At 54.7% G+C, this 25,611-nt stretch overlaps 1 protein-coding gene across 1 annotated transcript in view; it reads right to left on the bottom strand.

Moving 5' to 3' along the window:
• Positions 1 to 25,611, bottom strand: part of CCDC33 (coiled-coil domain containing 33) — a 119,951-nt gene that overhangs the window by 24,780 nt on the left and 69,560 nt on the right. Inside the window, 1 exon segment of the mRNA XM_079913612.1 lies at positions 22,790 to 22,984. Within this exon segment, the coding sequence (XP_079769738.1) occupies positions 22,790 to 22,984 (195 nt within the window).

Consider the following 25,611-nt stretch of genomic DNA (forward strand, 5'->3'; position numbering starts at 1 on the left):
CCTCCCGGACCGGGGCACGAACCCGCGTCCCCTGCATCGGCAGACGGACTCTCAACCACTGCGCCACCAGGGAAGCCCCTATAGTGTTTTCTTGATTTCTTGAACGTTTGCATGCGAATCAAATGTTTTTTCTATCATGAACACAATCTTATGCAGAGTTTAAAAATTAATCCAATTGTTGGTTTTATGGTCAATTACCTACAACCAGTACTTCTTGGTGGATTTCTCCTCTCTAAGGCTCTAATTGGATGACCCTTAGGAAATTTATTCTAGAAGAAAGAAGTTGTAGTTCTGTTTGGGCCACTATTGGTATTACTAGATGGAACCCATTTGGCCAATTAATCGTACTGGCTCTAAGGCAGACCATAAATTCATTCATAAATATGAATTTTCTTTAAATGTACTCACGCTCAGAGAAATGACCTACATTTCAGTCAAAGAATACAACTTCCCAATTATTAGGAGGGACCCTTCCTCTGTTATGGGATGGATTTATGTGGCTTACACCAGGCTATTGCGGCTTAAGTTTAAGGGACCCCCCCCCCCCCCCCCCGCTTATGTTGCAGACAGTTAAATTAGTCTAACGACACTAGGAAATTGGGCTGGTGCCTTATGAACAATGCCAATGTATCATTTCCCTTAAAGATAACAAATGGCACCAAACAGATTGGGTCCCATGACCAGGGATATACTGGGCACCACCTAATGGAAGTTCTTGTCTTAAATTCTTACTTATGACCTTATAAACGCTACTGCCTATATGATTATATTCTGCCTATTTTACAAGATTATTGTTTCTTGTATTCCCCAATGTGTGACTGAGTCTCTGATAAAAATGATGACTTAGGCAACTTGAAATAATTGCGCAGGTACATAGTTCTACATAAGATCAATGACTGCAACAGTGTAATTCTAGATACGGGAAGAAGCAACAAGAGGGAATCTTTTCCTGGCCCAGAACAGACTAGTAAGACATGTGGTCCAAAGATTTTTGGCTACTGTTAACGGGGCCTAGTCCTGTAATAGCACGTTGAGTGACCTGTCAATGAAATCCCCGCCTGACCTAGGAATGAGCATTCCTAGTGCCGTGGAACAAATTGGTCATGCGATGCCTCCCAAACCTTGTTCGAATTTATGCCCCAAATGGGGGAACTGTAAAACAAAGAATGTTGCCCCCATCCCGTTCTACCTATAGTATACTCTGAAAGGAATTCAGGGCAAAGATCAGGAATGAGGTACTCTGTGCTCTGGGAGAACTGGCAGAATAAGGTCTTCAGACAGTTAGATATTTTCAGGAGAAAACTGTATGAATCCAGATTCTTGCCTCGTCCCATACTTAGAAGAGCACTAAAGTCATTCACTGAGATATCTGTTCCTTGGGATTGGCAGTATCCTTCTCCCAAGACGTGTGCTTGACTGCGCCTACCCTTCTCTGAAACCACATATAGACTACCGACCTCCCTCCTTACCTCTTCAGAGAAGTTCCTCAGAGCTATCTGAGAGGCTGTCTCCCGGGCTAGAGTCCTCAGTGAAGTCCCCAAATAAAACTGAAACTCACAGCTCTCACGTTGTGCATTTTTTTTTTTCCAGTTGATGTCTCGACACCTCAGTTGTCAGCTGAGCCTCCCAACCACAAGCAAATCTTGCAAATTGCTGTTTAAAACTGGTTCCCTGAGGGGGAGGCAGTTGCCTCTTTATTCAACCCAAGGTTACAGCAATGAAACAAAAGAAGTGAACTTTCCCTTTCTTCTGTTCTTTCTTTTCCTTCCTGCTGCAGCAGAGATGGCGCCTGGAAAGCTTTTGTGCTTACCACACTGAAGCTCAGAGGGGTGGCAGGCCTCCGCTGCTGACCCCAGCCCCTGCCTAATTGGCCCCCGCCTGAGCCAGGATGGCTAATTGAGCAGGGCCTGGACAATGGGGCTGGGGGTGGGGCTGGCTTGGGGGCGGGGCTTCCTGGAGGATGCTCTCCCGTTCCGGTTTCCCTTCCCAGGCCTCCCAGAACTCTGCTGACCTTCAAGCCTCCACTCGGGGCCCTCCTCCTCCAGAAGGATCCCCTGGGCCACCTCAGCCCAGCCATCGATCACTCTTCTTCAGGTTTGGGGCTCAGAGTCCTGCCTCTCCTAGACTCAGCTTGGGGTTAGCCCTTGACCTAGCCCAGCTACAGGGCCAGGCGCTCACGGGGTTGGTGAGGGGACAGACCCCAGCCTTGGCCTCACAGGCTCTGCTTACTCTCCCGTAAAGAACCCCTTCCCCAGGGGTCACCTCCTGTTAGCATTCTCCTTGGTTAGAGCTTTGCTGCCTCTGAGTGCTCCGTGTGGGGTATGAGGAGAGCCCTGGCTGGAGTCCAGAATCTTGGATCTTAATGCAACCTCTGCCCAAATCTGCCGAATGACCCTAAGCAAGGCCCTTGCCTCCAGGCCTCTTCACCTGCAGGCTAGGGATACGACTGCTGTGCGGTGTGCTCTGGTTCTTGCCACAAAGAAAGAACAAATGCTTTGGCTACTGGGGTCTGAACGAGAAAGTTGTCACTAACCCAGGCAATGCAGGCCCCTGGCCTAAGACTGGTTCCCTTTCTTTTGGATGCCCCCGTCTGCCTCACTCTTCTCCCTCACTAGCCCTTGTGAGCTCTTCCCTACCAGCAAGACTTCCTGGCCCAACTGCCCCAGGCTAGCCCAGGCCCAGCCACTTTCTAGGATGTAGGCCTGGACCTCCAAGAGGCCAGAGCCAGGGCCCGGATTAGCAGGAGACAATGATCACTTGAAGGGTTTTTCCCAGAAGTCCTTCTGTCTTCCCTTTCTGGGTTCCCAGGTGTGGGCTCCGGTAGCCTTGGCTGGGCCTGGGAGGCCCCCAGAAGGTTCCTGTGACCACGGGCATCTAGGGGCCAGTGCCTGTAGGCCTGATCTTCTAGTTCTCCCTCTACCTTGCTCTGGGGACACCTTTATTGGTTGCCAGGCAACACACCCCAACACACCTGGCTGCTAGGTGAGCCAACCCCTCCTCCCAGAACCAGCGAGTGTGGGAGCAGACTTACAGAGCAGCTGTCAGGGAGGCCTGGGGCAGACTTTGGGGCTGGAGGCTCTGGCTCCCTCATTTTTCGTGCTAGCATTTCTGTTCCCCAGGATGGGGCCTCAGGGACGGTTGCTACAACAAGTGCCTGCCTGGTGACTGAGCCCAGCCCTAAGCTGGAAGCAGGCAGGCCCGGGGGGCCACTTCCTCTTTGTTCCAGGGTGGGGGCATCTGGGTGGGGTGGCTGGAATCAGACTAGGCTCATTCCTTGGCCAGGGAACTGCAAGGAGATGGCAAGGCCCTGAAGGGCTCTGGCCTTCTGTCTCCCCAGCCGCAGTCTCAGCACCCCTCCCCTTGACCTGCCCTCTATCTAGACCTCAGTCTCGCCCTTAGCCTCCCCCCTCCATCCCCACTGTCTCTGCCCCTTAGTTACCCTGTATCCGCAGGCTCCCCTTTCCCCTCCCCTTCAGCTTCCTCCTATTTCTGTCCCTCAGTCTCCCCTCTCTCTGGCCCTTGCACTCTCACCAGTCCCTCCACAGCAACTCAGGCTGGGTTCACCCTTCTCCTGCAGCTGCACAGCGAGGCCTAGGGCCCCACGCCTGCCCCTGGGGCCTTCCCATCTCTGCTTTCCTGATAGTCTGGACAAATTCCTTTCCTGTTAGTTCAGCGGAGAAAACATGGGTGGATGTTTTTAAAAGGAACTCACTGGGAAGCAAATGGAAAACAAACCCAAACAAGGCAGCCCACCACCTAGAAACGGCCTTGGTCACTAAGGCAAACCATCTACTATAACTGCCCTTGGCCCAGGGTTGCAGAGACACCCCCTAGGGCATGGAGCGGTCTGTCTGCCTTTTCCCCAACTAAACTGGGCCCAACCTGTCTATCCCAGGCAAGGTTGGTTTCAGATCCTTTCCTGATAGCCCTACCCCTTCATCTGCCCCTAGCAAGATGCCTGCATGAAACTGGGACTCCATAAATATTTGTTCACCTGTTTAATGAATGGATGGAAGAATGTCGCAGGTCTCTGGGGTTTCTATGGTGACACAAGAATCATCCCTGACTGGACAGTCCAAGACAGACAGCTTGACCTGTTTCAAAAGCTGCAGGCCTGTCTAAGGCACCCCTACCCCTGGCTGCTGGGTGCTAGCTCAGGACGCTGCGTGGGTGAGGGCCTCTGGCCTCTGTCGGTGTTATGGGAGGGCTCTTACTCTTTTCCTTTGCAGACCTCACTTTTCATTTAATTTACTTTAGGACCCCAGAGAGTTCACTTTTTCTTAATGGGGTTTCTTCCTCCTATAATAGGGATGGGGCAGGATTGTTGAATAGGGTAAGCCCCACACGGCTTTGGGACTCATTTCTGAGCTGGCTGGGAGTAGTGGGAAGGCAGTGGGCTTCGAGTTTGCACAGTGCTGTGTTCAAGTTCCTCTCTGAGCCTCAGTTTCCTCCTCTGTGAGATGGAGAGCGTGACTGCGCCCATCTCCCGGAACTGCTGGGGATGTACTGAGGCTGTGGGGATGAAGCTCGAAGCAGAGTGCCTGGTACGTGAGCGGCTCTGGAAATGTTATTCCTTCCTCTGCAGGGCTCACGGGGACCCTGGAGGCTCTAACACTCCTCTAAGGAAATGAAAATGAGGCTTGTGATGGAGGTGGCCATCCTCTCTGGGCGGCACCAGCCACCCAGATGGTACCCCAGATGTGGGTCTAGACCTTCCTGATCCTGTCCCTCAGCCTCCCCACAGGGAATAGGGGCTGCTGCGTTCTGCTGTGTGTTCCCCCCTCACCACCCACCTCTGTCCCAAGACCCTGGAGCAGAAGCCTGGGATAAAGGCAAAGCCAGACTGATGCCCCCTCCCAGCCCGGCCTTCAGCCACCCCCTCACGGAGTGGGGCCAGGGCTCCCACGCCTGCTGCTCTGCCAATCGATTGAATCTGCTCCCATCCTCGGGCGTGCCATGAATTTTTCATCAAAGGCCTGTAGACTTTGGGAAATGCACAATTAGAAGCCCCATCAATAATGCACCATGTGGAGGCACCGCTGCGCTCAGCCAGGCCCTAGACACGGCTGTCTTCCAGCCCTGCTCTGGCGGGGACAACGAGTGGAGCCCTCAGGGGCGTCCATCGCTGGGCGCAGAGTAAGTGTGGGATCCTGGGAGGTGGGGAAGAGCCGTACCCAAAGACTTGAGCCTGCCCCTTGCACCCCAGAGACACCTGCCTGGTCTCAGGCGCTTCATCCATAAAACGGGTGCTAAGGAGCCCCCCACCCCTTAAAGCGTAGTGAGGCACGGCAGAGAGCTGCTATGCGAAAACTAGGGTTCTTTGTGGGGCTGGGGGATGTCCTTCCTCTGTGGAGTCCAGGAAAGCAGGGTAGGCACCAGGCTGGGGTGGGGAGGAGGTCGGGGGGAGAACAGAGAAGCCTGGTGGCATTGGGCGGGGGTTATTCACCCAGCTTGGTGGCCAAGGTCCAGGGGGATCCCGGCCCCGCCCCCTCCAGCCTCACAGCGCAGCTCCCTTTCCAAGTGCGCTCTCCACCCCACGCATCTGCTTTCTGCAGCCTCAGAGCCAACTGCTGGGGGAAGCACAGAGGTTCTGTTCTGTCCTGCCTCGGTGCCTGTGCAGTTCCTGCACCAACAGGAGGGAGGCGCCTCCACCCTGTCTCTGCAGATCTGTTCTAACAGAGCCCACCTCCTGACAAAAGCCTGTCCACAGTCCTTGGTTAGAAGGGATGGCAGCTTCTTTTCCTGAGCTTCTAGAGCCGGAATCAGACAAGAAGCACTCACCGTGGGCGAGCACGGTTCTAAATACTTCGCATGGGTCAATTTAGTTTCATCCCTCCGGTAACACAATGAGGCAGCTGCCGTCAGACCCATTCTACAGAGTGGGGGAACGAGGCAGGAAGAGGTCAGGGAACTCGTTCCAGTGGGGGAGCTGGTTCCAGAGTCCACTCTCTTAACCATCTGCCCAGACTCTGGGGCTGGCTCTCCTGTCCTCAACTGGTGGCCTTCAGGTCCACCAAGGCAGGGCTCGTGCTCCCCACTTCCTCACTCACTAGGGCTGGGATCTTGCCACTTCAGGGCCTGGTGCTGCCCTGCTCCCAGCTCAGGGGAACTCAGAGCAGGGCATGCGGGCCTTATAATACCCACTGGCTGTCCTACTCCTCCCACCCGCACAGGCTCCAAGTCTGGCTCCTACATCCTGAGGCTGTCCTCTCGAGCGCTGCCCCTCCCTGCAGTAAAGCACATTGACACACAGGAGAGGAAAAGAGGGGACTGGGGATGAGGTGGTTTGTCCCGTTGCTTCCGGCATGTTGCTGTGTTTCTTTGGGCCCTGCCAGGTTACGGGCCTCTGCTCCAGCCTGGGAGGGGGCCCTTGGGCACCCAGGGCTCTGTGTCCCTGCACATGGGCCGTGTGGGACCTCAGACACAAACACCTGGGGGCCTGTCAAGGGCCCGTGGGTTCCCATTTCTAAAGCCCTCTCCTGGCAGAAATGCCATCAGTGGGCCTGAAACACACATGGAAGCCATGAATCACACGTCCCTCGCCTTGCACCCCCCAGGCAAATCCCAGCTCCAGGCAACCCGGCAGGGTACGGCTTGGAGCTGTCTGTGGCAGAGGACTCACTATGATTCCCACGGCAACATTCACACAGGGGCCCTGCGCTGGGCCTGGGGCAGGGGTGGGTTGGGGGGAACATGGGCAGGGAGCTGGGTAAAGCCCCTCCTTGGGTGCCTCCCGGGTTGTGCATTGCATTTGGCCCTAATGAATCCACAGCCCACCCCCGAGACCTCCATGGCTCTATTAGTAAGGAGCTAAGGAAGCGGGGGGGAGCGTTGCCCTCCATCTTTGGGGGGAGGGTGAGTACTGCTTTTCCCCCAACCCGGGCTAAGGATACTAGGGCCCATCTCTTCAACACACACTGCCAGCAGCCCCATTAGGCCAGGCCCGTACTGGGCACCAGGAACACAGATGTGACCAAGGCTTGGAGCCTGTATCATCCCCGAGGAGCTTGTCTTGTAGTAGATGTGGCAGCAAACACAGGGTGATAGGATACATCAGTATGGTCTGTGCGTTAGTGGGGGAGCCTCTCAGCCAGGCCCTTCCCCCCACCAGGGTGCAGGCAGAGGAGTAAAGGGAGGGCATCCCAGAGCCCCAGCGACTCTTGAAGGGTGAGAGGATAAAGGAGTAAAGGGGCGGGGTCCTGGCAAAGGAAACAGCAGGAGCAAAGGTGTGAAGGTGAGAAGCAGCCTGGCACACCGGGTGAACTGCAGACAGTCAGGATGTGTGGGGAGGAGGGGTGGTGAGAGATGAAGCTGGGGTGACTGCAGGGCCCAGTCACGGGGACTTTAGTGCCTGGCCGAGGCCTAAGCATGGAGCCTGTTATAGTCAAATGAGGTGGGCTGGGCTGGGGCGAGATGCTGGCACGAAGCCTGACTATGAATTTCCCAAGACCTTCCCAGGATAAGGCCTGGTTGCCTTGTAAACATGCCCAGTGAGCTGCAGAGGGCACCAGAGCCCAGAGAGGGCAAGACGTTGCCCTGCTTCCCACAGCCCCTTCGTGGCAGAGCCAGCTCAGCATTCATAGCTCTTCAGGGCCAGGCCTGGGAAGAGAAAGCCAGGCGGGAAAGCCAGGCCGTCTCAGGGATCTGCGCGGAGGGCTGGAAGCACAGTCTATCAGAGTTGGAAGGGGCCGAGACCTTCTGGAGGAAAGAGTGGCCCTGACGGAGTAGGGCTGGGATGTTGGCCGCCAAGAACCTGGGATGGGGAGCCAGTCACGGGCATGCAAACTTAGGACGTTGCCCTTTCTCAGTTCCCTGGGTGGGCCACCTGCCCTGGCATCTTGGAGCCACCAGGCCATGCCCCACCTCGCCCTGGGCACTGGGCAAGTCTAGGCCCTGTACCACCCTTGACACACACTGCTCACCGGAAACAGACTTGGCTACGGCTTCTCAGCCCCCGCCCACCCTACGGCTCAATGAAGTCCCTGTTCTTAGAGCAGGGACCTGAAAACCTCAGGCTGTGGGAGCCGGAGGTGGGACCAGGACCAGAGCCCCGCCTCTCAGCCCCCAGGGGCGGCCAGCCTTCTGCGGGATGGCTTGATTGGGACTCGAGGGCCAAGGCCCTGCCTGGCGGGGGAGGGCTCGGTGGTGGTCTGCAAAGGCCTCAGGTCAGGCACGCCTCACCAGGGTGAGGGGCTAGAGGTGGGGAGGGAGATTAAGGAAGAGGAGGACTTGGCCTCACCTTCAGGAGTCCTAGACTGAACGGGGGGACAGTGCCCCAGCCTGTGGAGCCCCAGTCTGAGGGGAGATGCTATGTCCCTGCCTTGGAGCATATCAGTCTGAGGGGGAGGCAGGACCCACACGCTCCCGATAAGGACGCATGAAAAGAACAGATGGTACCAACAAGTGCAAATTAATTGAGCGAAGCCTGTGTACATAGGTGCTGTGAACAGGCAGGCTGACAGGCCCGGGAGGGGGTGGAGCGGGGACAGGGCAGGGAGCAGGGAGAAGCTCTAACGAGCACTTATCGATGTCTGGCTGGATCTGCAGTCCTGAGCACAGTCATTGACAAAGCCTGTCTATAAATCTCCTGGCCATGTCTCTAGAAACCTTAATTACGCGGCCTCATTACCCCTCACACCTCTAGGCACAGGGGACCAGCCTGAGCCAGAGCGGCTGCTGACACCGAGGCTGGCCTGTGACAGCCGGGCTAAGCTGCTTCGGCAAGAGATGCCCAGCTGGGATGCCTGGAGGGACACAGCTTAGGGTCCTGTGCCCCAAGGTGTGGGCGGAGGCTCAGCCTCCAGGCCAAGGGCAGGTGTGTGGAAGAGACTTTGGTGCCAGGGAGCTCAGGGTTCATATCCCGGTTTTGCCAGTTACTCTTGGCTCTGCCAAGCACTTGGCCTCTCTGAGCCTCAGTTTCAGCATCTGTACAATGGGGACAGGGCTGGGGTGAAGACTAAGTGGGCAGTGACTGTCCAGTGTCAAGCACAGTGCCCAGCACTGGTGCATGTGTAACACATGCCCTTCCCTCTCTTCTTGGTCACTCTGCTTGAAGCTACCGGGAAAGAAAGCAGCAGCCCCTCACGTGCCAGGAGCTGGCCTGACACACTCAACTAGACCTTGGTGTGCCTCCTGTTGAACGTAAGTTCACAGCATCATTCAAGGCTACTCTCTGACCAGCAAGACAAAAAGAAGACCACTCCGTAATCATGTCTGAGCACAGATGAAACACGAACATTGTCCAAACCACACAGATGACGAGACAGCAGCCTTTCCTGGCTAATACGAGTGCCTGCTGCTTCTTTACCAAGGACAGTTGCAGCCTCGTTGTTCCCCTGCCCTCTGGATAAGAATCACTAAAATCCCCACTCATAGAATTATCCCCCCTCCTGAGAGCATCTGACCAGAGCAAAGCCTTATGTCCTTGAACTCTCCCCTGAATCACCTAACAGGAGCCTGAGTCCTTTATGTCCTTTCCCAACACAGTTTCCTGATACCCTCCACCCACCTTCTTGGTTGTCTTTGGTTGGAAGGAATTGAGATTACTAGTAGAACATCATCTCTTTAGATTAGCGTGCTCCAGGCCTGAATTCTAGACTCTCATTTACACCCTCCCGCATCTCATCTTCTGTGAAGATGTGTGCCCACGGCTTCCCATTCAGTATTTCCTCCCTAGGCCAGGAGAAAAAAAGCCCTGGAGCAGGCCTGTGGAGGGAAGAGGTCCCAGGGCCACCTTCCAGATCTCTGGTGTGGGGGAAGGAGCCCCAGGCTGGACATCTGGGCCTCTTGTGGGATTCAAGCGGCGGCAGGGGTGGGGGTGGTGGTGGGGAGACAATCTGGAGCTGAGAGAGGGACAGTGATTGGGGGAGAGACTAGGGTGACAGAGGAGCTGAAGGTGGGGCCTCTCTTCCTTCTTCCCAGGGCTCACCTTAGCCCCTGGAAAGCCAGCACCGGGAAGGGTCCTCTGCTCCAAGTGCCTAGGCCTGATGTGCCAGAAGGGGCCAACTCCCAGGGGGAGGCTGGCATGGATGGGCAATGCCTCAGTGTAGCTAGGAATGGGCAGGTGTAGGTCCCCATCCCTGGGAGCTCACTAACCTTTTCTCTGCTTCTCTGGCCCCATCTAGATTCTTTTAAAAAGGCTGTTATGGTTTCTGCCCCCCATCCTCAGTGACTGGACCCTTTCTGGCTGGTTCCCCATGCCTGCCTCCAGCCCAGCCCTGAAGTGCTGAAAACTGTGCTCCATTTCTGCCAGGCTCTGGGCTCACCCCATAGTTTCACAGAGGGTTTCTGCTCTCAGACTCCTGGGCGATGCTTCTGGAAATCCGTGTTACACTTTGCCTTCGGAGCCTTGAGTCACAAGGTCCTTTCAGAGCCCCTTCTCAACTGGCTGGTGACCCAACCTCTTTTAGCCACTTTGCCCTCATGGCTCGCCCCCCTCCCATCCCTGGGAATCCCCCTGGGCCCTAGCCCTCACAGACGCAGGTAGCAATGAGGGGAGGGGTTTCATGAGCGGATGCTCCCCTTGCCTGAGGGCTCCTTCTCTACCCAGTGTCTCTGGGTACCCATGCCCCCGTCTACCTCAGGCCCAGGGTTCAGTCTCAGAATGCAAATGCTGATTAGTCAGACCTGCCCCAAGCACATCTCCAGTCCTGCCTCAGGGCCAGCTCCCCTCCCACTTTTAATGTCAGGCCCCAAGCCCATCCTGCTGAGATGGCAGTAAGATCGCTCGCTCCACAGAGGAGCTGGGAAGGTCTGGGGTGGGTGAGGCAGAGACCCATACATGGTGGAGGAATGTATTCCCCAAGGGAGTGGCTGATGTTCGTCTGATATGAGGGTCTTGGAGGGGCTGAGAGAGAGGAAATCTGGCCTCCCCCCATGCCCCAAACTCTCCCATACTGTCCTTCTCACTTCCTGCTATGAATGTTAAGGCACCAGAGGCCCTTCACAGCTCACAGAACCCTTTCCAGGCATCACGGGGTTTTTGCAGCCAGCCTGTGAGGTAAGCGTTATCATTATTCCCATTTCACAGCTGAAAAGACTGAGGTTCCTATAGGTGCTGGCTGGGTGCTGAGTGGGAAGCAAACTTCCTGCCTCTGATCCAGACCTGTCTTCTCCCCTGGGCCATGTGGCTCCTTAGGAAGGGACACTTTATGCATCCGTGGACCCATTTACCGAGCACCTACAGTGTGCCAGGCCCTCCAGAGTGTGGGTGGAGAAAGGATACAAGGCAGAGAGAGCAGAGGAGCAAAGGCCTGGAGCTGTGAGTATGATTGGAGTTGGGTGTGGGTAGAATATTCTGGGTTGGGGCACAGGCTTCAGAGGTCACAGGGGTCATCAGGCTGAGGGGCTCATGCAGCAGGTGAGGGAACTATTGGAAGGGTTTAGAGCAGGGGCAACACACCTGGTGGCTGTGTCCTAGGGTGGAGGCGGTCAAGCGGGCAGGAGGGCTCCATCTGGACTGGCTCCTGGACTGAGTCAGCTTCCTGAGGGAGCCCCTCTGGCACTCCACAGGAGCTCCAACTTCTTAAAGGAGAAGGTGGGAGGGAGAGGCCTTCATCTTGGCCTCCACAAGACTCTCCCCCACTGGTGAAGCAGGCCTCAGAGTGCACTCCCCACCCAACCAGAGGAGGGACCCTGAGATGCCTCCAGTCTCCCAAACCAGCCTTCTTAGGGGATCCAGTCACCAGGTCCTTGCCCTTGCTGGTCCTTCGATATTCCTGAGCCACTATCCAGCCATCGCCTGGGTCTACCACATGGAGGTGGATTTGCATATCTGAGAGTAAAAAAAATTCTGCCGCAGAAGCTTAGCGCCACCAGGGCTGCTGAGCTCCCTTTTGTCTGTCTGAGTAAGAACTGGCTAAAGGCTGAAGGATAATTAGTCCCCTGTGGGCAACGCTGTCCCCCCTCCTTGAAGATTTAAAGGCACAGCCCACCTACTCAACCTGCTTCTCCTCGCCACAGTTCCCACTGGCGTGTCGGCCCCTCTCCTGCAGCCCCTCCCAGCCCAGCTGCTCAGTCCTGGTGGCGCTGAGGAGGGGAGGTCCGCTGCTGGAGGAACGATGAATGGGCATTTTATCTGATTAAACTGGGAGTGAACTGGCTCTTCTCTATTATCTTTGGACCTGATTGGATATTTAACACCAAATGTAGTGTGTGTCAGTGCATGTGTGTGTGTGTGTGTGTGTGTGTGTGTGCGCGCGCGTGTGCATGTGCATGAACTGGGCTTTTCTAGTCCACGTTAGGAGGAAATTGGATTGTACTGAAAAGCATTTAATCTGAGCTCAGGAGTGCACCCTAATAGAGTCACTGAGCTAGGGGAGGGACAGCTCTGCTCTTAGCCCTGGACAGGAAGGGGCCCTGCCCTGGAGCCTGTGTGTTACAGGATCCTGCTCTAGCCCTCCTAGGGCTGCACCCTCCCCATGGGGTGAGAGGAGTTGGTGAGGCCAAGGGATGTGCCCATCCAGAGCCTGAGTACTCTTCTAGACCGCACCCCGGTACAGGGGACCCCAGAATCCTCTCCTGCTTCCAGGGCCTCTCCTCCTAAACGGGACCGTGCACTCTTACACAGGTGAAAGGTCTCACAAGATCACTGGGTCATTAGGGTGTGGGACCGAAACTGAGCTGCATGAGAAGGAAAGGGGATGTCTCCTGCTAGATATGAGGGGACTGGGGCAGGGGGCTGGGAGCTGCTCTCCCCATGTCGCCAGGGTCCAATGTGGAATCCAAGAATCCTCTGAGGTGGTTTCTAAGATATATTTGTCAAGGTAGAAGAATAGAACATGTATAATAGTTTGTGGGCTCCAGCTTGATTTATAATTTTTCCTTATCTGTGGTATAGGTAATGTGGTGTGTAGACCTCCACATGTATTCTCAAAGGTTTGGAGTGGGCCTGGGGAGGGGACCTGCAGCCACAGAGCTCTGTTTTGGGGGTGTAATAGAAACTAAGGCAGCCCATCCCACCCAGACAGGCTGGGAAGACGATGAGTCAAGCTCACCAGGCTCTTGATTTGAGTCCTGAGGCTTGGCCAAGGCAGCTGCAGGAGCAGGCGCTGGGATGAAACCCCAAACCTGTGTTGGACCAATGAATGCTCTCCCACAGTCTTGCCCTGCGGCCCTGGGAGGGTTACTGAGCTACCAGCAGTTTCCCCAACCGTAAAATGGGGATGATCATCGTATGTCCTTCATCAGATTGGCGCAAGGATGAAACAAGATTATGACAAAGTTCTGGGAGCAGAGGAAGAGCTCAATAAAGATTGATGGATGTAATTAGTATTATTAAAAGGTGGGCTAAGCTGCCAGTTTGCAGAAGGGATGGGCCCCATTTCCCAGGTTAGCAGATCTGTCCCAGTCCCCCCTGGTTCTGTAGTCCCCCCTCCAACCCTCACCAATCGATGATTTGAGCCCTCGGCAATTTATGGCCTCATCATCTTGGCTTTATTTACAGAGAGCGCTGCACTCCTGCCCCGCCCACCCACCATTTAATCAAGGAACTGATACAGGGCAGCAAGAGCCATCTCACTAAGGAGCCGAGCCAGGAGGCTGTCCTGTCTCCGCCTGCCTTGTTTGCCGGGATGAAGGAGGAAATCAAGACCAGGCTCCTCACTCCACAGAGGAGGAGGCTGAGGCCCAGAGAGGGAAGGGGGTCAAACAGGGTGACTCCTCAAGTCAATGGCAGAATAGAAACTGGGCCCCAGGTCTCCGGATACCCTTCCCGTCCAGTGCTCTCTCAGCTGTTGTTTATCTCTCTTCTGGGGGCCGCTGCCCCAGTGGCCCTCTCATCCGCATCTCCTCTGAGCCCAATCTTTGGGTGCTTGGGGCTAGGCCCTGATTTGGCCAATCCCCATTTTATAGACAAGGAAACTGAGGTCCAGAGAGGGAAAGGACTAGCCCGAGGGCCCCACAGTGTCTCTTGGTGAGATCCTAGGCCAGGGTTCCACCTGGGAGGTACAGGGACACACACACACACACACACACACACACACACAATCTCCACTCATCAGATTGCTCTTGCAGGAACAAGTTCACCCGCCTACACTTCTCTTCTACCAGCAAATCAAAGATCTATTGTGGTTTTCATACTAACAACCACTGACAACAGTGCCATCTGTGTACCCTGCCTGGCATTCCGTATAAAGTGTGCCCTGCCTGGCAGTGGAGGTTAGAGTTAGGTACACTCCCCTCTGTGCTCCTACAATCCCCTGAGCAGACTGCACCCCAGTCCCGGCTACAACTCTCCTCCACTGAATTCTGATGTGTCTCTTCTGCTGAATGGGGGCTTCCTGAGGACAGAGACCTTTGTAGGGAGTTATCTTTATGTTACTGTCACTTAGCCTGGGGACAAGCTTCTGGAGAGGGATCAAAAGGGAAGGTCTGGGACTTCCCTGGTGGCACAGTGGTTAAGAATCCGCCTGCCAATGAAGGGGACGCGGGTTTGATCCTTGGTCCTGGAAGATCCCACGTGCTGCAGAGCAACTAAACCTGCAAGCCACAACTACTGAGCCCATGTGTCACAACTACCGAAGCCCGTGTGCCTGGAGCCCATGCTCCACAACAAGAGAAGCCACTGCAAGGAGAAGCCCTCGCACAGCAACGAAGACCCAACACAGCCAAAAGTAAGTAAGTAAATAAATAATTTTTTTTTTTTAAAAAAAGGGAAGGTCTGGGTGAGTTGTGCCGCCTCCCCCTTTCTCCCTCCATCTCAAAGGACCCCATGAATGCAGTGACTATTAATAAGCTTCCTGCAAAGTGGACCGCCTTTCATAGTTTTCAATGCACTGCCATCCACTCTCTTGTAAATGCACTCAAAAGCCTCAAGAGTAGAGTAGGGGGAGAGTATTCCCTCCTTTTAACAGATGAGAGGGCCCAGAGAGGGGGAGTGACTTATCCAAGATCACACAGCTCCTGAGTGGTGGAGACAGGACTCAGACCTGCTATAGCTGCACAGATGAGTAGATGGGTCTGCAGTGGGAGAGAACAGGGCCTGGCACATAGTAGGTGCTCAGAAAGCTGGACGAATGAGTGAATGGATGAAGAAGTGAGTGCATATGCCTGACTGTAAAGTCAAGAGGGGAGGGGAGTGGCTCAGCGTGTGTGGGGGTCAGGGAGTGCTTGACATTTTGCTCCCTGTGCTCACATGCCCCCTTCTTGGCTCCTCAAGCCCTGCTCAGACTTGGGGCAGAGCTCTTTCCCTTTCCCAGCCCCCCAGGGAGGCGCCAGTTTCTCACCCGCCTCCCCGGGTTGTCTCACTTCCTTTGGCCTCTGCAGGCTCCTCCTCAGTTAGGCTAAGGGCCTTCTCCTTGGAAGCATGCCTTCCCATCTCCAAATCTGCCCCTGATGACTGTGAGGCCCAGGACAAGGGCATAAATGGAGGTTCCCTGCAGGTGCCCACCCTCCCCCCTAAACAGCCATCGCCTGATCCTGTGGGTGCATCCCTGAAAGTCTTTGACTCTTGGGAGGATAGACTTTGGGAAGAGGCCTGCAAGGCCCTCAGAAGCACGCTCAGGTCCATCTGGGCAGGAAATTCTGGGGTCTTGGATACCTAAAGACTGGTCTAGATTGTGGGGCTTGGGCTCCAGAGTACGTTTACCTGGCCTTGTGGACCCCTTGCTCTATGGGGAGAGATGAGGCTGGTGGAGGCCCAGAAAGGGCTCTCTAAATCATCTAAGGATGGTATCCCTCTCCCATCCTGTCTAATACCTGTCCCATGGCCCTGGGGACCTTTCCTGGAGCCAAGGCCACTTGCCCCTCTGGTCAAGTTGGTCAGAAAAACAAGCCCACTCCAGCAGCCAGCGGCTTTCCCTGGCTGGTCAGCCCTGGGCTCCCCAGCAGCTCCAGGGACCTGGCAGGGGTGGGAGATGGTGTGGGGGGAGTGAGCCCACGAGTGAGAGAGACGTGGAGTGGGGAGGTGGAGCCAGCCTGCAGTGGGCGTTGCTCAGCCATGCTCGCGCGCACGCGCGCGCGCACACACACACACACACACACACACACACACACACCCCCCAAGACAATAAATCGACAAACACTTAATCTCTCTGCAAATTGAAACGGAGCTGTAAATATCTGCTGTATCCCAGCAGCTGAGTTATGAGTCTCGTTTATTAATCTCTTTAGTCCCAGGTGATGGATGGAGGAGGAGAATGGCCCACTGGGGCGATTCCGGGGATGGGGGAAGGAGGGAGGAGAAGTGGGTGAGGGGTCTGGGAGTAGCCCTTCTGGAGGAGGGGTCAGAGCGGGGAGGCCTGGGGGATGTGTGCTTTCCCCCCTTTTATTCTCCACCTCAGAAAACTCCATCAACACAGTGACTATTAATAAGCCTCCTGGCAAAGTGGACAGCCCTTTACAGTTTCCAATTCACTGTCATCCACTCTTTTGTTATTCCTTCCCACCGCCTCAAGAGGTTGGGGTGGTGGGGGTGGGAATCTCTTTCACTTAAGGATAAGGAGACAGGCCCAGAGAGATGGAATGATTTATCCAAGGTCACACAGCTCTTGAGTGGTGGAGACAAGCTCAAACCTGCTAGAGCTGCACGAATGAGAGGAAGCCGGAGGAAGGGTCTGCAGGGAGAGATAACAGAGACGCACAGGATGGGGTCCTCATTTCTCTCAAATGCTTGGTAAGCACCTTTCTCTCGCTCTCTCGCTCTCTCTCTCTCTCTCTCTCTCTGTAGGAACTGAGGAGGAAGAGAAGGACAGAGAGGAAGAGGAGTGGAGCTGGTGAGCGCTTTCAGCCAAGCCTGGGAGCTGCGACGACAGTTGCACCCTCACAAGATTTATTTTTAGAAAGCGCCCGAGTGCCAACACGCAGGGCTCACCACTCGGGCTGCAGGAGTGCAGGGGAGGAGACGAGGAGGGCTGGGGTCCTCAGAAGCCTTCCTGCCTGCAGGAGCTAGGCCTGGGATGGGAGTGGGGTCCGGTGCCTGTGTGTGATGAGCACGTGAGGACAGGTGGACAGAACAGGGGTGCTTGTAGAGTGACAGGGACAGAAGACTGACCTGGCACATGGGACCACAAGCACTGGGCGGTGGAGTCGGGACTGCTGAGACTGGGGTGTTGGAGCAGGAGGGATGGGGTGACAGTGATGTTTCTGGAAACACCCGGTGGCCTGTAGGGGGCACGGAGTCAGGGCCCTCTGATTGGAGGCTGTTGAGGTGGGCACCAGAGGGCTGTGCTTTCTTTAGCTCTGTCTCCAACTGTTTCTCTTGTATTTTCTCTCCCTCTTGTGGTCCAAAGATCTGGGTAGAGCTCAGACTCTCAGGGACCTGGGTGATCTGCCTCCCAGGTTGGGCTCGGTGTCACTGTGGTTTACGGAGGCCAACCCCAGGCTCCTGGGCTTTGTGATGCCAACACCCTGAGCTGACGTTCTTGCTACTAGGTGCCACTGACGTCAGTAGTGTCCATACTCAGGCGACCACTGCTGGCGGCTGCCTCCTGCTCAGGACCCATCACCTGCCACCAGGTGGTGCCCAGGAAGCCGAGGTTGGGCCTGAGCTTCTCAGCCTCACCAGTCTGCAGACCTCCTCCTGGGCCAGAGCCTGGGGGCAGGACCAAAGCTCCAGGAGCCCCAGGGGCCTTTGGAACATCTGCTCCAACTTCCTCTGCTGACAGAGGAAGGGACAGGGGCCCAGAGAAGGGAAGGGAGTTCAAGGTCATTTCAAGGAGGTGGTGAGAGTGCTGTGAGTGCAGGGGGTAGTGTGGAGCCGGGCTGACGGGCAGAGGGTATGTGTCCCGTGGCTGTGGGGTGCTGAGGGGGCTGAGGGTGTAGCCATCGTGAAAGGAGCGGGGCTGGGGCAGGGGAGGGCCCACGCCATGACCACATCCTGATTTGCCTAGGACTATCGGGTTTAGCACTGCAAGTCCTATGTCCCGGGACCCCTCAGTCCTGAGAAAACAGGGATGGTTGGACACCATAGGGCCACGCCGGGCACACTCACAGGACCAGGCTCACAGGTGTCTCTCCTATACTGCCAGCCCTTTCTGAAGGCCCCTCACCTGTTCTATTTGACCCTCAGAAGTAGGTAGGGCAGGTAAGCAGCTCTCTTCTATTACAGACAGAAAAATCAAGGCTCAGAGACACAAAGTGCTCTAAGTCACCCCGGGAAGGCATGGGAAAGCCAGCACTTCTCCCCATGGCTGGGAGGGAAGCAGTCCCTGGGCTGGGAAGCCTGCCCTCCTGTCACCCGAGCCCCAACCTCCGCTGCTGTGTGACCTGGGAGGCGCTACAGCTTCTCTGGCCTTCCTTCTTCTCCTTCTCCTTGAAATGGGGCCCTTTGTCCCAAGGAGCTGAAGTCAATCTACCAGGTTAAATGGCGGTGAGGACAGCTGGAGAAGGAGACGCTAAAAAACCAGGAGGTGAGGGGGATCAAGGGATCATTCTGGGCTCAGCAGACTCAGGAGTGGGAGAGAAACAAAAGTGTTATGCTCAGAGCAGGGTGGGCACGTGGGGACCAGGAAGGGGAGAGATGAAGGGAGGGGTTTAGGCTTTCAAACAGAGAATGAAAGAAATGAGTTATTCCAGTGTGGTGAGGTTGGGGAAACTCCACTGAATCTTTAAACAACCCTCGTCAATTATTCATCTGCTGGTGTGAGGGCCCTCTGGTCTGCCACAAATCTCCTCTGAGCAGTGGAGGAAAGGAGGGAGGGAGGGGGAAAAAAGGGGGCTGGGGGAGAGAGAGAGAAAGAAAGAAAGGCAAATATTTACGGGCTACTGTGCACCTACTCTGTCACTCCTGCCTGCTGGGGAGCTCCCAGAGCTCAGAACCTTGGCCTCTTCCCACCCCGCCTGCCTCAGGACCCTGCACTGTTGGGCACAGGGCTGGGCACCTGGCAGAGGGGTGTGTGTGTCTCTTTCCCTGGCTGATTGGAGGAACTGCTGATACAGCTGCTGGGGAAGGGGAATCTGCGCAGTGGCAAGGGTTTTACAAGCCCTGGTGAATGGAGCTGGCTTGTCTGGAGGCCGCATGGAACCCCTCATCTCACCGGCTCTCACCCGTGTCAGAAGACATTGCCTGGCTCAGCATGAGGTGGGCTCAGGGAATCTAGGGGGTGAGCGGGGAATGCTTACACGTTGTTTAGTGTTTGGAGAGTTACCATGTGTGGGATGCCTCTTAATATCTCATTCTTCACCCTCACTTAAAAGCCCACCTCTTTCAAAAAAGACTCCCTGGACTGCTCAGAAGGGAGGTGAAGGCTTCCTCTAGTTGTGCCCAGGCCTTACACTTGACCCAAGGTCATACCCACAAGATGCTGACCCTGGAGGGTCCACTCAGGACTGGAGCTTTGCACCCACCGATAGAATGGAACTTGAAAGGCCTATGTCAAAATCAGGTGTCCCGGATAAAGGGAGGAAGAATTGACTGGATTGAAGGCAGATCCAAGGGCACACTGTGGGTAAGGGCGTCCGGGGGTGGTGGTGGGGTGGGACTGGCAGGCCCCAGGGCAGCGAGCATCTGTGGCATTCTGTCCGAAGAGAGGGTACAAACCCTGGTCTCCTCCACCCCTTTCTCTGTTCCCAAGGTGATCCTTTCTCCAGAAAGTGTTCAATTTTCTATTAAGCTCTGGAGGAAATCAGTGGCAGAATTGTTTCTTGGGCCCTGGGGAGTGTGCTACAAGACCAGACACAGACCAAGGCACTCCTGGAATCGAGAGGCTCACAGCCCGGGTACAGTGGCCGAGAGCTGAGGGACACAGTTAATCGTTCGCTCACTGCCCAATCACTGCCATGTCACTGGGGCCCACTGTCACACCCCCGGGCTCTGCTGCTGGTGGCCACTCCCTGACCGCACGTCCAGGAGTCACACACCTTGCGACAGTGCCATTGCCACCCAGATGTGTTCTAGGGCAGTCAGGTATTTTCCATGTCCTGTGACTCTGTCTACAGTGTACGCGCCGTATTCCGTGCTTATGGCCGTGTTCTATGGCTGCGTCTTCCTGTAGTGCAGTGTCGTGTGATATCATTGTACGGCTTGGGGGTATTGCTATGCAGCTACACTCCACTGCTCCTGCACCGTGTCCTGTAGCTTGTCGTTGTGTCTGTTGGTCGCAGGAGCTCGCTGACTGCTGTGTAATTTTGTTTGGTTGCCATGGAACGGTGACCCGTTGCTTCACGCTACCTGTCATGGAGCTGTGTGCTGTTGCTACCCACCCACGTTCTAGTGCTTGTTACTGGGCTCTACTGGCTGCATGAACGTTTGTCTGGCTCCTCCTCTGGTCCTTCTGGGCTCTGCCTAGGGGCTTGGAACTGGAGCTGGGGGCTGAGTCTCTAGGACCCAACCGAGGCAGAGGTGGGAATAACCAGCATGGTAAATCTGTGCTGACAGAGAGACAGAGAATGATGCGATGGAGGACTGAGGCAGGGCTGGAGGGTAAATAGAATGAAACCAAAAGCCAGAAACAAGGAGGGAATACGATGGAGGCTGGGCCTGGGACAGGCTGGGATGGGCAAGGGGGAGGGGCAGGCCTGCTGTGCCCCAAAGCCTTCACCTACATCTGTGTAGGGTCAGGCCTGGCCTGGGCCCTGGAGCCCAGAGATGAGGAAGGTGGTGGCTGAGTGTACCTAAGTCAACAGCAAGCTAGGGAGAGCAGCCAGTGCTTGTGACCTTGCCAGGTGCCCAGCAAGGGGAGGCTAGAGGGACCAGCCCCGCAATGGGAGTGCTGGGGTGATACCCAGAGAGGGCATGCTTGAATTAGTTCTCCATATAGACACAACTCACAACGTCTCTGACAGGGTAAAGGGCAGCCTTGAGCCCCCTTGTTCATACTCAGAGCCTCCCCCAATCCTGTCTTAGTGCCCTTGGGCTACTTATTTCTCCTCCTGCCCTCTGTTTACTCAACCCCTTGCTCAAAAACGGTTCTTCCTCGTGGCTAACCTTGACTTCTCAAATGCAGTCTAGTTTCATCTCCATGGTTTAATCCTTTAGAGAAGAGCCACACTGGCTGGCCTACTACCCGAGTTATTATGCTTTAAATATTCAAGGATATGAAAAGTATATATATTGTTTGAATTGCTCACCTATCGGGTCCATCCTATATGTCAAGGCCCTCCCCCCTCAGCTCTGCTTTCTTCTCCTTCTTTCCCCCATTCTCACCATCGACAATATCACCATCGCATTTTATAAGCAGAATGAAGATTCCAACTCAGCCGATTCCAACCCTTTCTACATCTTACCTCCCCAAGCGAATATATACTATTAAGTCATCTCTGATTTCTCTCAAATAATCCAGACCCTGAGACTCACGGACCTCCACTCAGACCTTGGATCCTTTGCCAGGCAGAACTGTTCACTGGACTCCAAACCGGAGAAGGCCTGCCGTGCACGGTACCAGGAGCGGGGCCCCTACTGCTCCCTTGGGTCCAGCACCCAGTGGCTGAGATGAGAGGCTCATCCTACTCCCCAGGGTGGTGTGAGGTCTGCATCTGGCGGTGAGGTGAGGGCCTCCCTGGGTGATGCCTGAGGCTTGGCTGGCTCGGCATCTCAGGGGAGGCTCCCGGAGCTGGAGAGGTGAGGGGAGGAGAGAGCCCTGAGCTCTCTGCAGGGTTGTGACCAGGGAGGGATGCCTTCGTCTTTCCCCTTCCTTCCTGTCTGCCTTTTCCCTTCCATGGCGCCTTCCCTTTTCCTTCCTTCCCTGGACTTTCCCCCTCCTTCTTTCTCCCCTGCACTACCTCTGCTCAGAGGCACAAGAGGGGCGTCATGAGGCCGGGCTGTGGAGGCAGCAGGCATTGGTTTATTCATGCCGCCCAAAGCCTCCAATGGCAGGTCTGAATCTTTATTTTCAACCCAACTGATGGCTGAGCTGGCAGGTCAGGCCCGGGAGCCACCTTCCCGAGGGGCAGAGGTGAGAGGAGTGAGTGTAGAAGATGGCCTCGGAGTGCTCTGGACCTGCCAGGGAGGGTCCCATTTGGGGTGGGCAGGGACGTTCCATGTGGGAGCATCCTGGGCACGTCCAGCAGACAGCACCTTTCCTATTCGTCCTATGGGACATGTTCCAGGAAGGTGCAGAAGTGCCGGGGGAAGATGCGAAGGCTGTCGGTGGAGAGGGTCAGGTCCTGGGAGGAGGAGGCCCAGGGCTTCCCTATGGTTCGGTGGCCTTGGCTCCAGCCTTTTCTCAGGATCTTCCGGAGCAGCGTTCCCCATGGGATCTGCTGTGGACGAAGGGAAGAAGTCACTTATGAATTCACCCATGGTGGTCGGGACAGGACTTCAGTTGGAGCCTTTGACTGAACTGTCTTTCCGGTGGCCTGTCCTGGAGATTTCTGCATCAAGGGGCTAGGACTCAGCACTGAGCCCTCAACAAGTTAAGGCATCACCTCGGCCGGCTGCCTGCACCATCCCTCTCCTAGCATCTTGTCAACTGGTAACGGGAAGCCAGACCAACTCCCACAATCAAGGGTAGAGACTCTGTGACCAAAGACCAAAGACTCTTTGCTTTGAGTCCTACTTTCCTCTTTCGAAAGTTAAAACTAATCTTTCTGGGGCTTCCCACTACCCAGAGGACAAGCTCTCGAGGAAGTTCTTAGTTGATGGCTACTTGAGTCAGAGGAACCCAGTCTTACAAGTGTTGCAGGGGTTGTTTTGAAAGAAATCACCTGAGAGTTCCATTCAAAGGTGAAGAAACTCTGTAAGATGAAGACTCCACAGCCTCCACCAGTTTAGGGTGACTCATATATAGAGTGTGCCTAAAGGGAAGGTCCACTCGCCACCCAAAGAGTGAACAGCTCACAGGTGGCAGGCAAGCCCCTTCTCCAGGCCCCATCCCCTCTCTGGCCCTCCTGGCCCTGGAGAGGAGACACTCACCATTGCTCGGGACATCTTGGGCACCTGAAGCTCTTCCTCTGCTTCCTGAGAAGTGGATGTGTTGGAGCCAGTTGTGGAGCTCACTGTGGCCTTGGACCAGGACTCACGGATGGTACCCAGCTTCTCGTCTAAGATCTTGGGGTCCAGGATGGGCAGAACCTTGCTGTTGTTTGGTGTCAAGAAGTTTTCCGGCCTCTGGGAAGAGAAGGTGCAGAGACATTGCTCTGTGCCTTTCTACCATCAGCGTGCCTTTCTACACCCCCCAAGCCTCTCCTCCTCATGGCTCAGGAGGCCCTGCCTGCCTGGGCCCTGTCTACCTCCCACCACCTGGCCCCTTGCTCACTGTGCTCTAACCACACTGTCCTTGCCTTTTCTCCAACAAGCCGAGCTCTTTCCTGCCTCAGGGCCTTTTTATCTGCTGTTCTCTCTATTCAGAGAGGCTCACGGGTCTCTACATGCTTGTCCCCTTCTCATCATTCAGGTCTCAGACCGGATGTGATCTCAGAGAGGCCTTGCCTTTGAGATAGAGGCCCACCCCACCTAGGGTAACCCCTCCTCCAATATACTCTATTCACATTATCCCATTTTACTGTGTTCACAGTACTTACTCTACCAGAAAATTCATTTCCAAAAAATGTGTTTACTTGTTGACTGTCTGCCTTGCTTCTCCACTCTCCACGCTCGAATGCAAATTACCCGTAAGCTGGGAACTCATTTATCCCTAGTGTCTGCCTCATTGTAGCTACTCAAGAAATATTTGTTGAAAGAATAAACAAACCGTGCCATCTATGACTCCCACCCTTGGTGCAGTAACAACGGATTCGAAAATCTCCATGCTCCTTTGACACCCTCTGCTGTGTAGACTTGCTTTCCAGTCCATCTCCTTGTCATCCTCTCATCCTCTCACCCACTAAACAGTGTCTCTTCTCTCTCTACTCTGATGGGCTTCTTTCTCCAGCCATGTTCGTTTTCCTCATTCTCTTCTTCCTCTCTTGACATGACTGCCACTCTCATCTCTGCTTGTTTAGAATTTAACCCCACTCAAATACCAACCCTTCCAGGAAGCCTTCAGGGCCTCCACCCACACTTGCTCAAAGCTTTTCCGGGTTCTCCCAGTCCAGCAGCTGGCTCTCTCTGCTCTCACACTGTCCTCTAATTCCAGGCTTATTTGCCATTGTTGTTTTTCTGACAAAACTTTAAGTTCCTCGGGCTTAGGGACATGTCTTATACTCCCTCTGGGGAGAGGTTATTTGAAAGCTCTGCTGGAAATCCATGGTTAGCCCCCAAAACGTGCCCATTGTTCAAAGAATCATGCAGACTCAGGTTGGTAGGGACCTCAGAGATGACCCGCTTCCACTCTACGTCAGCTGTTGGAATCCTGTCTTGGCCACGCAGTAGACAAATATTCCACTGTCTAGAGTGTTGTGCTAGAAAGAAGCAAATAGAACAATGGGCACGGTGCCAACAAAGACAGATGTGCTCAGGGTTAGAAGTGCCCGAATGCCTGACCCTGAACAGAGAGAATGAGTGCAGGTGGGCCTCTCTTTAAGTGGACTCTCTATATGAAAAACCACATCTATGAACCAGATGAATCAGGACAAGGACCCTTCCGTTTACCTCTAGGATCCTTTAAATAACTACCCTTTAAAGATAAATCTGGTGTGCAGAAATTCATTAACAAGAAGCATTTTCAGTCTTGCATCAATAGATTAAGGGACATTCATACAACTACAGAGGTATCCAATCCAGTCTGGGCCTCATCCCCCAGTCCCTCTACCATCAAATATGTACCAGGAGAAAGCTGCTATATGAAGACTCTTGGGGTGGGAAGAGTGAAGCATTGGATGACTCTGAGGCTGACTTTGGCACTGACTGCACTTTATAAGCAAGACTTCTGGGGCTGTTTTGTCCCTGGGTATTAGACCTGGCTGTCTCTCTCACCTGCTCCTCTCAGTAACTTTCATTCATTCGGAGGCTCCCCACTGAACATGCCCTCTGTACAGCATCTGAGTCAGATGGTTTGGAATTTCCTAGTTGTCTGTGTGTTTTAGATAAGAAAAAGCACCACATCTGTCTCCTGTTCAGAACAGCTGAACACGATTGGCTGTAGCAGAAAAACTACAGAATGTATATTAGATGGATGGGTGGGTGGATGGATGTAGGAGAGAGGGAAGGAAGAAATAACTAGCCAAGGCAAAGACCGACTCGCCATTGACCAGGTGGCCCCTGGGGCTGGGGTGAGATGCTGATTCAGGACCTGTAATGACATTTCTCCTCATTTCCAGGCAGAAAGCCAATCTCGATGCCCTGGATTTCATAGACCGCCATCTAATCCAGTTAGGGGAGGAAGTAGAAGTAATGAAATCAAGGGAGAGGCCTCCAGAGGCGCCCTCATCAGTTCTGAAAGCAGGGACACACTGCTGAGAGAGTCTCTTCCTCCACAGCCTGTCACCCTGACGTCCACCCTGTGTGGCCCCAGTACCAAGTGGGTCAGCTCAGTGACCCAGAGCTGACACTTACTGGGTCCCTGATCAGAACTGGGCACTCACTAATTTTACGTGGATTCTGAAATTGATTATGTATAATTAATTTCATTTCATCACAAAGATGAAATAAAAATGAGACGGCCCCCTCAGTCCAGACCACCCCATGAGTCTCTGGTGGGCAGGGGTGTTGTCCCAAGAAGGAGGAAAGGCAAGTATCTATGGACTTCAGTCTATTCTGCCCATCCCACCCCCTCCTGACCCCCAGCTGCTCTTCCTGTAGCTTCTGCCAGACTCAGTGGTCCTGCTCTGCCCTCTCCATGGCTGGCTCCGGCTTAT

The sequence above is a fragment of the Stenella coeruleoalba genome (genome assembly GCF_951394435.1).
Source record: "Stenella coeruleoalba genome assembly, chromosome: 2".
Taxonomy (NCBI): domain Eukaryota; kingdom Metazoa; phylum Chordata; class Mammalia; order Artiodactyla; family Delphinidae; genus Stenella; species Stenella coeruleoalba.